This window comes from Tursiops truncatus, chromosome 5 (assembly GCF_011762595.2).
Source record: "Tursiops truncatus isolate mTurTru1 chromosome 5, mTurTru1.mat.Y, whole genome shotgun sequence".
Lineage (NCBI taxonomy): Eukaryota > Metazoa > Chordata > Mammalia > Artiodactyla > Delphinidae > Tursiops > Tursiops truncatus.
This window is the reverse complement of record NC_047038.1, coordinates 35,939,314-35,953,032: the sequence shown is the minus strand read 5'-3', so window position 1 is coordinate 35,953,032 and position 13,719 is coordinate 35,939,314. Positions and strand designations below refer to the sequence as shown.

General features: G+C 55.2%; 1 protein-coding gene across 3 annotated transcripts in view; it reads right to left on the bottom strand.

Annotated features, from left to right (window-relative positions):
* JAKMIP1 (janus kinase and microtubule interacting protein 1) overlaps window positions 1–13,719 on the bottom strand; it is a 101,170-nt gene that overhangs the window by 40,886 nt on the left and 46,565 nt on the right. For all 3 annotated transcript variants that reach the window (XM_033856828.2, XM_033856830.2, XM_033856829.2), the window contains exon 2: window positions 2,475–2,736. In XM_033856828.2, coding sequence (XP_033712719.1) covers window positions 2,475–2,603 — 129 coding nt within the window. In that variant the 5' untranslated portion in view covers window positions 2,604–2,736. The remainder of the gene's footprint in view (window positions 1–2,474; window positions 2,737–13,719) is intronic.

Genomic DNA, 13,719 nt, shown 5'->3' with positions numbered 1-13,719 from the left:
CCCCGGCAGGGCCACGGGGTGGCTGGACTGAGCAAACGGGCAGCCAGGGCACGTAGAGGCAGGAGGTGCCTGGGGAGGCACAGACTGGGTTTCTTGTAGGCCTGGCTTCCAACCCAGTGCCAACACCTGTGTGACCTGTGACTGTGCACACCTGCTGTGACGGGCTGAACTGTGTCCCCCCAAATTCCTGAGTGGCCGTCCTAACCCCCAGACACTCAGAATGTGACTGTATTTGGAGACAGTCTTAAAAGAGGTTACTAAGTTAAATGAGGTCCTGGGGGTGGGTCCTGATTCAATACAACTGGTGCCCTGACAAGAAGAGATTAGGACACAGATGCACACAGAGAAGAGCATGTGAGGACACAGGGAGAGGGCGGCCGTCTATAAGCCAAGGAGAGAGGCCTCAGGAAAAACCAACCCTGCCCACACCTTGATCTCAGACTCCCAGCCTCCAGGACTGTGAGGAAATAAATCTCTGTTGTTGAACCCCTACCCCGGTCTGTGGTACTTTGTTACGGCAGCCCAGCCACCTCTCCTCTCCAACCCTCAGTTTGCCCACCTATAAAGTGGGGAAAGCCACATCTGACCTCACAGGTCACTATGAGGGTCAGGAGGCCCTCTAAGGTACCTGGTGTGGCCTGTGTAGCAGACACGTGTCTGCCAACCGCTGAGTAACTACATGTGACAGGCAGTGCCCAGGCTCCGGATATGACTCTCTCATTTATTCCTTAAACAACCCAGGGAAGCAGACACATCAGATGTCCCCATTTAACAGATAGGGAAACTGAGGCATAAGGCAGCTACCTGGCTTGCCCCAAGGCCTCAAGGCGAGTTAGGTGGTGGAGGTGGGACGGAGACCTGGCCGAATGACGTTGGCTGTGCGGCTTTCCCCATAACCACAGCTGCTGCTGCTACTGCCTGGTCAGCCCCTCTAGGCCCAGCTGTGCAGCTGACAACCCAGGGGATCCTGGCAGGCAAATCCTTCCTGAGCTGGACAGGATGTGGACAGGCTGGCACCACCAGCAACTGTGCTGAAACACCTTGGCTGCACTGGCCCTGGAACTCTGAGCGTCTGGGGATGGGAGGCAGCACATGTGTCCGCAAGCTCCAGGAGCCCAGTCTTCATTGCCCCAGGTCGGGGGCTCTGCCTCTGCTCTCCATGTAGCTGTCTTGAGCTGGGGTCAGAGCCAAGGACCAAGCCCCAGCCCCCTCCCCACCCAGGAGCTGGACCCCGCTCAGCACTGCAGCTCTCAACCAGACACCTGCTGCCATCCCCCAAGCAGCCCCTCCCCTCCCTCAGGTGCTATGGGCAGGGCCGGAGGGTACCTTCACGGTTGGGGTATAAGGCCAGCCCCTCCGTCGGGCCCCCCAGGAGCAAGCCCTAACCCCGTCCTCCTTCTCTTCTCACACGAATGGCGGCTCCATCCTGCTAGGAGAGCACCTCCACCCCGCCTGCTTCTGCCCTCAAACCACCCAGGTCAGAACCACACCAACAAGGAGGGCTGGGGCAGCGCCCAGGCACCGGATGGGCTTTTCTTGCTTACATTACCTAAGATCTTTAAGACAACCTTAAACTGGGTGGTTATCGTGATGCCATGTTACACGTGAGAAAACGGAGGTTCAGAGGCTTTATGTCACTTGTCTAAGATCGTGAAGCCAGTCGGGGGTCAAGGTGAGGTCTGAAGCCAGGTCTGCATGGTTAGGAAGCCTGGGCTCCTCCCACTGTGACTGGCTGCCCATCACGCCGACACTTTGATTGGCACCCAACGGGGCATCGTACTGACTGGCTCCAAAGCTCATACCTGCCTTACGAGAGCAAAACAGCTCCCATCACAGAGCCAGGCTCCAAATCAAGCCCTTTATGTCAGGGGTCCCCAACCCCCAGGCCGTGGACCGGTACCGGTCCGCAGCCTGTTAGGAACCGGGCCGCACAGCAGGAGGTGAGCGGCGGGCGAGCGAGCGAAGCTTCAGCTGGCGCTCCCCGTGGCGGCTCCCCACTGCTCGCGTTACCGCCTGTACCCTACCCCTGACCCTGTCCATGCAAAACCCATCTTCCACGAAACCGGTCCCTGGTGCCAGAAAGGTTGGGGACCGCTGCTTTACGTATTGATATACGTATTTACATCCTTACTCCTGCCCACCGGCCCATCAGGTGGTACTGTTATGATCCCATCTTGCAGGTGAGGGAAATTACGGTGTGGAGAATGAAGTACCTTGTCCGAGATCAGAGCCAAATGTCGGGGAGGGTCGGTGGGGGGCGGGTAGCGGACAGGATTCGCATCCAGGTGGTCTCTGTACCACCACTGATGTTATACCCATTTTAAAGTGAGGCAAGCTGAGGCTCAGAGAGGTGGAGCGCCCAGCCCCACCCCAGCCCTGGGGCACACCCTTCACACTTCCCTCGGGGGCAGTCTGTCCCCCGGGAGTTCACAGCCCACCCCTCACTTGAGCCAGGAGGCCCTTGTCCCTCCCACCTTGCTCTTTTCCTGCTGGAACTCGATCTGAACGCTGGTCAACTTGGCCCGCAGCTCCTCGTTGGCCATCTGCACCGCGTCCACCTCCATCTCAGGCTTCTCGCCCTTGCTCCGGCCTTTCTTAGACATGCTTCCTCTCAGGTTGAGACGCTGAGATCCTGTGCTCACTCCCGCCAGCCAGCAGGCGCCGCTCCCAGCTCCACCGCACTAATCAGTCTCACAGGGCTCAGCTCCTCTGCGTAAACCACCATCACTTGGGATCCTGGGGGAGGAAGGAAGCCAGGTCAGCAGAGAGAGCGGGCCGGCGCCCCCTCACCTGGGGCACTCAAACACGATGGCAGGCAGCGTTTGCCGATGCCTCCCTCCCTGATCCGGGCACCTGCTCACCCCGAAGATGGCCCACCATTCACAACACTGACCTAGGGCTTCTCCAACAGGGGCCGCATCAGAATCACTTGGAAGCTTGTTAAGACGGAGTCCTGGGCCCACCCCCAGGAATCTGATTTGCACGTCTCCCAGGCTCCCAGGTGAGGCTCCCAGGTGACCACCCTCATTGAGTAGCTCTGTCTGGTCCAGTCCCGGCCTCATCAAGATGAGACCATGCCATCTAAGCAACTAGAGACCTCGATCTGCAAGTGTAACTGGGCCTCGGTCACCCTGGTGCTTGATTCACAGGCAGGATTCTGGGGGAGCACAGAGCTCAAAGCTTGAGGCCTGTGGGGAGGGGGCCAGGGGACCTGGATGTCTCATCCACACACCCAGGTGATTCAGGAGCAGAGTCTAAGGACCGCACTCTGAAAACTGGGCTTTTTGACTCACTAAAGGTTAGTGGTTCCCTCCCCACCCCAAGGACTAGCACAGCACTGGTTGCCCAGAACTGCTAGCTCTGGGCCCAGTTTTGGTGCCCAAGCCAGCCTGGGGGAGTAGCACAGCCCCTGGAGGAGGTGACAGCCAAGCATGGTGCTCTGCAGGCCTCCAGGCCTCTGTGCCTGCCTGGCCAGGCCTGAGCTGGTCAGGCGGCCAACGGGATGCCCTGATAAGCTAACGGCCCCTCCCGCACTCACATTTCCCTGGGGGACCCCAGACCTTCCATTTGGTAGGGCTGCCCTCACAGCCCACACGGTGTCAAAGCCAAAGCCATTAAAATCAGGCCCTAGTGACAGCTAGTAGCACTGTGTATTGTCACCCCACAGAACACGGCACAGCACAGTGTTGACAAAGAAGCCCGAGAGTCTCAGCAAGGAGATGTGACTGCTCGATGCCACACCACGGGGAGAGAAGGGCCGAGAAGGTGCGCTCCAGAAGTTATACTCAGCGCCGGCCCTGCGCTAGCCCTGGGATGCGATGGAGGGCCAGACAGCGTCCCAGCCATCATAGAACTTTCTAGCCAGGGAGACGACTACGGAAATGAATACATAAAATAACTCTGGATTGGGATTGGCGTTGGAAAGAAATAGTAAACGGGGTATTTGAGACCTCTATCAAATATTACCCAAGTCACTGGCAGAGGGAGACAAGGGGAGTAAACTGCCCGACTACATGGGGCCTAGAGACCATGGACAGAGTCAAGGCCAGGTACAGAATGTGCAGCCCAGTGCAAAATGGAAATGCGAGGGTCTTGTTTCAAAAGCTATTCAGCTTTTCATGACCACGACACTGAGCATTAAACCAAGAGTGAAGCCCCCTGACGGCCTCTACAACCACACCATGCACCGGCGATGCTGGCCCCGGACAGAATTTAAGCGCAACTCTGAGGATGCTTGGTTGGGCAGCAGGTCCCGAGCAACAGGGGTCAGCTTTTAGCTGATGAGGACCACAGTGGGCTGAATGATGGTCCCCAAAAGACATGTTCACATCCTATTCCCCGGAACCTGGGAATATGCCCTTATTTGGAAAAAGGGTCTTTGCAGATGTAATCAAGTTAAAGATCCCAAGATGAGATCATCCACGATGAGGGCGAGTCTTAAATTCAGTGACATGCGCCCTTGAAAGAGACACAGAGCAGAGAGCACGCAGAAGGGAAGGCCGTGTGAAGAGAGAGGGGGGATTGGAGTGATGCAGCTGGAGGAGGTCGGGGGGTCCTCTCCTAGAGCCTCCAGAGTGAGCAGCACCCCGCCGACACCACTGACACCGCCAGATTTTGGACTCTGGCCTCCAAAGCTGTAAGAAAGTAAATTTCTGTCGTTTTAAGCCTCTCCACTTGTGGAAATTCTTTATGGCAGACACCGGAAAGGAATACACTGGGCATGAAGGGAAAAACGCTCGTGGGACACATTCAGCACTTTGTTGAATGACTTAAGATAGCCAGCTTCTCAGCACTGAGCCCTGCTTCTTTCCCTGCTTCCTTTCCCATCAGTAATAAGCCAGCTCACGCCACACCACAGGCAAATCCCCTGTCCCTCACTCAGAGCCTACTATCTCATGATTTACACACAGTGCTAGCAAGCTGTGCTGTCTGTTCTCCCAGCCCAGAGCAGAAGGAAACTAAAAACCGGCAGACGGTGTTCTGCAAAAGGCAAACACGCAGATAGGAGAATGAAAAGAGAGCAAAGATTTTTCTACCATACCTTCCCCCCCAAAACTTAAGAGAGTAAAATAATAATTACTTTTATTACCTTCAGTATTACCTTTAATACATAAAAAGCCTGCAAGGCCTAAAATATTAACATTCTTAGGACACCTCATTCTCCAATTACAGCAAATTAATAAGGTGCTACCTGTCCAGACTCTTCTTATACAGTGTTGGTGCAAGAGAGTCAGTGGGAGTTTAAAAAAAAAAGTTCATGAGATGTAATAAATAAAGTCAGCTGAGTCGGGTTTTCCTAACACACATCCTGGGCTCCGGGGCTCAGGGCTATAAAGAGGACCCAGAAGGAGCTGGGCTCAGTCGCTCAGCCCAGCTCCGCCACCAACCTCTGCGCTCTCCTCACCCAGGACTCTCGAGCCATGGAGTGGAGCGGGCCGCGCAGGGGTGGTGTGGGCGCCAGGGCTGCCACCACGGCTAACCCCAGAGCAGACTGCCTGCGGCCACGGTGCCGGGGCCTCTGCGTCCCGCGACAGACCCCAGCAGCCCGGAGCTGCCACGTCTTAGAAATGATGACAGAACAGCACATCTGGCAGCGCTCGGCTCCCTGGGCCCTGCTCCAAGCTCTCTGTGTGGCGGCTCGGTCCTCACCTTGACTCCGGGGCTCCTGACCATCAGTGTCCGGCCACCAAGCCTTGTTCCCACCAGTTCTCAGAGGTGTCCCCTCCTCCCAAGGCTCTGGCCGTCCCGCTGGCCTGACTGTGGCCTTCCCTGTCTCCTGGCCTGCACACTGCCTGCCCCCCCAGGCTCCAGGGGCAGTGGGATGACCCTCCTCGCCACTCCCTGCTGACAACCTGCAGGGGACAGTGCCCATGGCCACAGAAAGCAGCCCGCTGTGCTGGGCCCTGATCCACTGCCCGGCCTGAACCAGTGGTGGCCCCCGTGTGCCACACCTGCCGTCCCCTGCCGTCCTCAGCCCGTGCCTCTCCCTGCCTGACAGGGCCACCTCCTAACTGTGCCCAGCGCGCGACTCCGGCCACACCTCCTCCGGCAGCCCTCTCCGCCCCACAGGCAGGGTCAGGGTGTCCCTGCAGCCCGAGCCTCACCAGACTGACTCTCAGCCACCATCCAGGGCCACGAGTCCAGCAGGGTTGGGGCTGCCACAGGAGACAGAATCATTTTACCGATGGGGAAACTGAGGCCCAGACAGATCGGAGGCCTGCCTGGGGTCACAGGGAGGGGGGCCCAGTGGGGAGAGGAGAACTCACCACTCCCCTGAGCCCACCTGGCAGTCGGCAGAGCTTGCCTTGAGCTGTAGAGGCTGTGGGGTGGGCACCACCCCACACGGACCCCACGGGCCCAGCCCCAGCTCACTGGAGTGCCCTCGGCTCCCATGGCCCCCACCGCCGGGCCAATGATGTCATTCATCACAGCAGCTGGGCTCCCCTGCCTGGGCTGGCTGACCCCTCACCTAGGACCCTCTCATCCCAGGGGCCACCGGAGCCAAGACCCTGCCTAGCTCCTCCCTACACCGAGGGCCACCCGTTCCCACTGAGCTGGGACTCAAGCCCCCTGCTGCCAAGTCTCCCAGCCGCGGACTCTGCAACCACAGGGCCTGCGCTGTGCTGGCCTCCTTTTCTAGTTCAGGTTATACATTTTGCACCCAACAAACATCTGAGGGTCCCTCTAGTGACAGGGAGGGGTGGCTTCTGTTAATATTCTACATACACCACACACCACACAAACGCACACACACAATGCACACATCATACAGAAGCACACACACAATGCACACACCACACATATACACCACAGAGAAGTGAGTACACATACGCACTGCTAAGGACTGAATGTCTCTCTCCAAAATTCGTATGTCGAAATTCTAATGTCCGATGCGATGGTATTAGGAGGTGTGCCTTTGGGAAAAAGTTAGATCGTGAGGGTGCAGTCCTCGTGAATGGGATTAGTGCCTTTGTAGTCTCTGCCTTGTGAGGACTCAGCAAGAAGGCAGCTGTCTACAAGCCAGGAAGAGGGCTCCCATAAGAACCTGAGCAACCTGGCACCGTGATCTTGGACTTCTAGCCTCTACAACTGTGAGAAATAAATGCCTGTTGTTTAAGCCATGCAGTCTATGGAGTTCAGTTATAGCAGCCCAAGCTGACGAAGACACACACACCACACCACAGGCATCAAACACCACACACACACACACAGATGCACACCAAACACCACAAACTCACCACACACATACCCTCCAAACACAACACACATCCCATACACGCCACATGCACTAGGTCAGCATTTCCAACGAGGATGGGGAGGCCCCGAATGTCCAAGGAAAGCCTTTCTGAGACGCGCAGACCTGCCTCGCCAGCCTCCATGTCGGGATTCCCCAGAAGGGGTCCTGAGCGTCTTGTGAAGCCTCCTCGGAGCCTCCAATGACTCGGGAAGGCCTGGGTGCTTCAGAATTCCTGTTACCAACAACAAAGGCAAGCACAGAATCGGCAGGCTCTGAGCAGGTGCGCTCACAGCAGGCCCACAGGCTGACGGGATCATCATTCCCATCGTTCCACCGAGGGAACTGGGCTCAGAGGGGTTCAGAGCGCCCAAGTCACTGCAGGCGAGCCCCATCTGAGTCTGGTTTACCAGCTGCCCGCCATGGCCCACCTCACTGCGGCCAAACCACAGAGTGACCCAGGGGCAGGCAGCGCAAAGGTTGTTCTCCGATTAAGAGATGAGGAAATTGAGGCTCACACACACACACACACACACACACAGACACACACACACTAAAAAGCCACACATCTGGGTTTGCTGAAAAGCTGGTTATTGTGGAAGGATGGGGGTAAGCAGAGGAGAAAGGGGGTGTGGGCTGTGGCCTGGGGTGGCAGGGCAGAGACTGCGGGCCCTGGCAGGGGAAGCTCGGCGGGCAGCCTCTGACTCCCACTGGTCAGGTCACTAGCACGACCCCACCAGCACACTGGTAAGGGCCAACTGGGACAATGGCTATGACAGTACTTGGAAGGCCATGAAGAGGCCCAGAAACAGGGCTTTTCAATGTGTGATGAAAAAATAACGCAAACAAAGACAAGGTCAGTGAGCAGGGACCCTGGGACCCAGAGGCCCCACAGGTCACCTCCTCCTGGCCATTCCCCTGCGGGAGCTGCCACACGTGGCCTTCCAGCCTCTCTTGAAAGTCCTTCCAGGGACAGGAAGACGCCACCACAATGGGAACGTCTGCTCTCCAGGGCATCCCTACTTTAGAGAGCACTTCCTATTTCAAGCCCAAAACATGCAGACACACAAATTAAAAGGGCTTCCTTAGGACTTCTGCTGTTAGTGCCTTCCAGCACCTGGAAGCTGCCCCAAACAAGCCCACTCCCCCGCCACAAAGAAGGCCCTTTAGAGCCTGAAGATGCCCATCACACTCCCCCACCTTCCTCTCCTCCAGGGGACGAGGCATAAGAAGAGCAAGGCACATGCCCCTCATCAGGCACCACGGTCAGCCTCTTACAGGACAAATCCATCTAAGCCTCCCAATGACTGTGATGCAGGTGCTACTGTTGCCCCCATCTTGTGGATGGAGGAATTGAGGCCCTAAATCGAGGCGGTCATGCAGTTAGAAAAGAGGCAGGCAGACCTGGATGCAAATCCCAGTCAGTCACTCTGGTCTGCGGTCTGTGATCTGAGTTCCCTGGGCCTCGGTCTTCCCATCTGTGAAGTGGAGCTGTCACTGTTGAGAAGGTCCTAGACAGTAGGTACTCAGCACGGGACATCTCTCCATGGGGACAGGGCCGGCCAGCACCGGTTTCCTGTGGGTGTGTTTTTCCAAACGTGAGGACATAGCACTCTACCCCCCGGAGCCAGGCACTGCAGATGGTGTGGTGGATGGAGCTCAGAGGGACAGAGAAAGAGGAGGGGGTGAAGGGAAGCCTGGGGCCTGGGAGTTCGTCCCCACAGTGGGGAACCCGGCTGGTGGCAAACTTGCTTCCGCAAGTGGAGAGAAAAGAATGGACTCATCTACTGGACAAACCCCAGCTCAGGGGGACACACAGGCATGGGCCGCTCCTCCCACCATTGACTTTGCTGCCTGCCCCTCACGGGCAATGCCCAAACCCACGGTGCCACCTGTCAGATTCCCTCTAGCGTCCTTCCCTTTCCCCGCACCTGCCACCTGCAGCCTGGCAGACTACCAAGCAGTCTCCCTGGCCCCCCGACTCCAGTCACCCAGCTACAGCCACCAAGAGGAAGCCTCCTGAAGCAGGAGTCAGCCCACATTGCACCCCTGCCTAGAAAATAATCAAAACAACAACAGTAAGAATCAAACAACACGTCAACCTGCTGTGGTCCCACTGCCTCAGGGGAAAGTCCGCACATCACCGAGGATGCCTTGCGAGGCCCCTGCCGTCTTGCCCCATTGCCGCGTCTCCTTGTCTGCTTGCCCTGCCGGATTCTCAGCTACTCACTTGACTCTCCAGTATCAAGCAAAGTGCCTGCCCAGAGCAGGTGTCTGGCGACATCAGGGCCCCTCCCGGACATCTGCTCATCTGTGAAAGCATCACATACCCTTCTTTCATACCCAGCCCACGGTGTCTTTACAATTACAAAGTTCAGGCAGAAGGACACAAGAGATCCTTCAAGGGATGCAGGATTCCTGAGTCCTTGGTAAAAATAATCCCCCAACCATGAAGCCGAGCATCACTACGTAAGAACTGACTTCTGTGTGGACAGAGACGCGAGTGCCCGGGATAGTGGGTCTGGCTCACTTGCAAGCTGGCCCCCTTGCTGTGCCAGATGGGTACCCCCCATAGTCAAATGTGGTCCTCAGCAAAATGACAAGATATGAGCATCAAAGACTTTGGCCTTGCCCTTGGGTAGCTGGTTGCAGAGAGGAGCTCAGCCGAATGAACACGTCATTCCCTCATCTGTTCAGCGGAAGCACACCGCTCACTTCCTGCATGCAGGCACTGCGCTGGGCACTGGACCACGGCACTGAGTAGCCCCGCCCCAGCCCGCCCCCACCTCGGGATGCTGACGGCCTCTCCAGCCCAACGCTCCCTCCTCTCAGACCCCTGCTCCCTTGCTCTTTTCAGTATCTCCATACGCAGCTGCGGAGGAGACCTGCCCTTTGCACCTTAAAACTGCTGTAAGAAGGGTGTAGTGAGATTTCTCCAAGGATCACCACCCTTCAATCCCTAGAAAAGTATTAGGAGGTCAGAACACCCCCTCCTTTTGATGGCAGCATCACCTGCCATCGTCCCCTGCCATTGTCACCCCAGTCACAGAATCAGCATCGTCACCTCTGAGGTCAAGAGCATGTGAATGGCTGGAGCTGACATAAGCAACAGCTGGACCCTGAGGACACCCCTTCAACAGGAGCAGGAGAGCCCAGGGATCTTTGGACAGCCTCCATCACCTGGTCCTAGCATGCCCATCTTGATATGTCCCAAAGCAGTAGAGTACAGCCAAGTTCAGGGACAGGAGGCCTCTCTGAATTTGCAGACTCTGAAACACCAGGACTCATAGTCAAGGACCCACAGAGGCCACACCTGCACTCATGGATGCCAGCTCCCCTCCCCTGCCAAAAAAAACAGAGAAACCCAAATAGGGCAACACTGTGCAGTTACCTGCCCTGTGGCCACTTTGGCAAAGTTCCGCCCAGTGAAAAGGAGGGGACCCCTACACAGGAGGAAGGAAGGGAGGAAAAATGGAAGAAAAAAACAAGGGAGGGAGGGAAGGAAAAAGGGAAGGAAGGAGGGAGAAGGGAGAACACAGAAAGAATGGAATCAAACTTCTGGTTTCTGGTCTGGTGTGTAAGGAACTTGGGAGTCATCACAAGACAAGAGCTGAACAAACTGAAAATCAGTAACTTTTCTTATATCCATCAGAGAACCGAGGTCATGAGGCAAACCACTGCAGACAGGCAGATACGGAGAACAACATAACACAACAGAAACCCAGGAGTAGAAACCTCTGTGGGAACCGGTTTAGAATCCTTTTACCAAATACTTCCTGGCCAGCTTTCAACAACAACAACAAGTTACAAGGTATACTAAAAGGCAAAAACAAACAAACAAACAAAAAACAACCAAACAGAAAAAGTTTGAAAAGACAGAACAAGCATCAGAACCAGACTAAGATATAGCAGTGATACTGGAATTATAAGACTGAAACCTTAAATAACTCTGATCAATACGCTAAGGGCACTAATGGAAAAAGTAGACAACATGCAAGAATAGATGGCTAATGTCAGCAGACATGGAAATTCTAAGAAAGGAGCAAAAAATGCTGGAGATCAAAAACACTGTAACAGAAATGAAGAATGCCTTTGATGTGCTCATTAGTAGACTGGACATGGCTGAAGAATCAGTGAGTTTGAAGATACATCAATACAAACTTTCCAAAGTGAACAGCAAATTAAAAAAAAACCAACTCTGAGATAAACAGAATAGAATATCCCAGAACTGTGGGATAATTACAAAAGCTGTAACATATGCATAATGATAGGAGAAGAGAGAAGAAACAGAGAAAGGAACGCAAGAAATATTTGAAGCAGTAATTGAATGTTTGAAGTCCCACCTCTGCCTGGACTTGAACCCAAACCTTTGAAAGCCCAGTCCACTGGTTCCTTCCTAAAGCACTGCCCAGTAGAACTGCTAGCTGTCACAGAAATTCTTACAAACGTTTTCAAATCATCACCTAACACCGTGTTAGAGACTGGTGTCCTGGGAATTAAGAAATAGTGGGAGGTGGAAAATTACACAGTGAATGGACCATTCCTTCAATGCTTATGGAAGTGCTCTGGTTTCCTGCAGGCATCTATGAATCCATATTTTGGTCTGTTTAAACCCAAATAACCGTGAAAATATTTAAGCACTTTTGGAAAGATCCTATTTCAGCACCCCAGTGGTAATATTTCCCTCCAGGAGCAGGAACGAGGGAAGCACCAATTAGGGACCTATTAGAACGTGCTAAGTGTCTGCACAGAGTCATCTCGCTAACCCTCTCGAGCTCCTGACAGGGAGGCTCATCTGGCATACTTTGCACATTAGACAACTGAGGCACAGAGAGGCTGAGCCACTGCCCATGCTCACACAGCCAGAAAGGGCCCCTGCCGTCCCCACCCCATCCCTACTCTTAGCCCTTTCTTGCTTGCTTTTCTTACTTCTGATGAAACTTAGTACTAGTTAAGAGCCAAACTAAGGTAAAGAAACTAGACTTCTAAGAAATGGCCGGCCCAGGAAAAAACAAAGAAATCAGCTGGCCAGAACCCACATGGCAGCAGGTCCTCTGCACCCAGAAAGCTCTGTTCTGTGAACAGCCTGCAGAAACAAAACAACAGCAACAAACCATGTAGCCACTCAGCATTTAAACAGTTTTGTTCTGAAACTCCATAACAAGCTCATGGAATTCAGTTGACTACCCATTTTACAGCTGAGGAAACTGAGGCTCAAGGAGGTGAAATGGGGGCCTCGATCCCACCGGGCCTGACTCCGCAGCCTGCTCCCTCCAGCCTCCTCTGCTCCACTCTGTGGCCCTTCTGCCCTCCCAAGGAAGGGATAACTGCTTCTCCCCCCCACCTCCCACCCGACTCCACACTTTCAGAGTAAGGGGCTGCTTGTCGCCTTGCCTGGTGGCACTCCCCATCTTATGCCCCAGAACACAGCCCGTGCAGCCCCGCCTCTTCCACGCTCCTCCATGTGAACAGACAGGTGCTTTGCATGTGTTCTCAGTGCCCGTCCTGTGGGCTCACCCATCTCTGCTGAGAGACAGCGTGTTGTCGCTGTTCTCCTAACAGGGCCCAGAGCAGCTTTAGGCTGCACTTCTTGTGTCTTCGCTGGGATTCAGGAAATGCACAAGGCTCTGCCCTGTGGAGCCACCACCGCCACACACCCGCTCCAGTTCCTGCAAAGTTGACTCACACTCTGGGAAACAGCACAGGCTGCATGTCAAGTACGAACCCTTCAAGTCCTTTGCTCCAGGACATCAGTGATTCATTCAAAGGTTAGAGGCAGGAGCTCTTCAAAATTCTCTTTAGAGGTCTGGCCATACTCTCTCATACCCTGAGGAAATGACCCCCTAGGGGGACAAACGTGCCAATGTCAACTGCGGAGGCTGGCAAGCTGAGATCTACACTTCTCAGCTCCATCGGGGCTAGCGTTTCACGTGGGACTCACACTCCATCCTTCATTCAATTCATTCAATCATTCATAAACACAAGGTTTGACTCCAGGATAAATGGGCAACCAGGTGCTGGTGCCAGGCGCCCATCTGCTGGTGTGGGCCTGGAGGATATGGGATGCTCTGGTGCTCCTGGGGTCTGGCCACCTCTCTGCTTGCAGCTGTAGCCCTGGGACAGTGGCTTCTAACCCCCCAGCTCCCCAGAGGGCAACTCTGGGGTGGTACCCTGAGGCCCAGCCCAAACCCCACTCCTCCACCTTCCAAGCATGCTGTCAGCACCTGCTTCCCTGTGCGACACCCCTCTGTTTAAAGGAACCCAAGAGAGTGGCTTCTGTTGTCTGCAACTGAACACAGATTAAAATGGGGGTGCCCCAGGGCTTCCCTGGTGGTGCAGTGGTTGAGAGTCCGCCTGCCGATGCAGGGGGCGTGGGTTCGTGCCCCGGTCCAGGAGGATCCCACATGCCGCGGAGCGGCTGGGCCCGTGAGCCATGGCCGCTGGGCCTGCGCGTCCGGAGCCTGTGCTCCGCAGCGGGAGAGGCT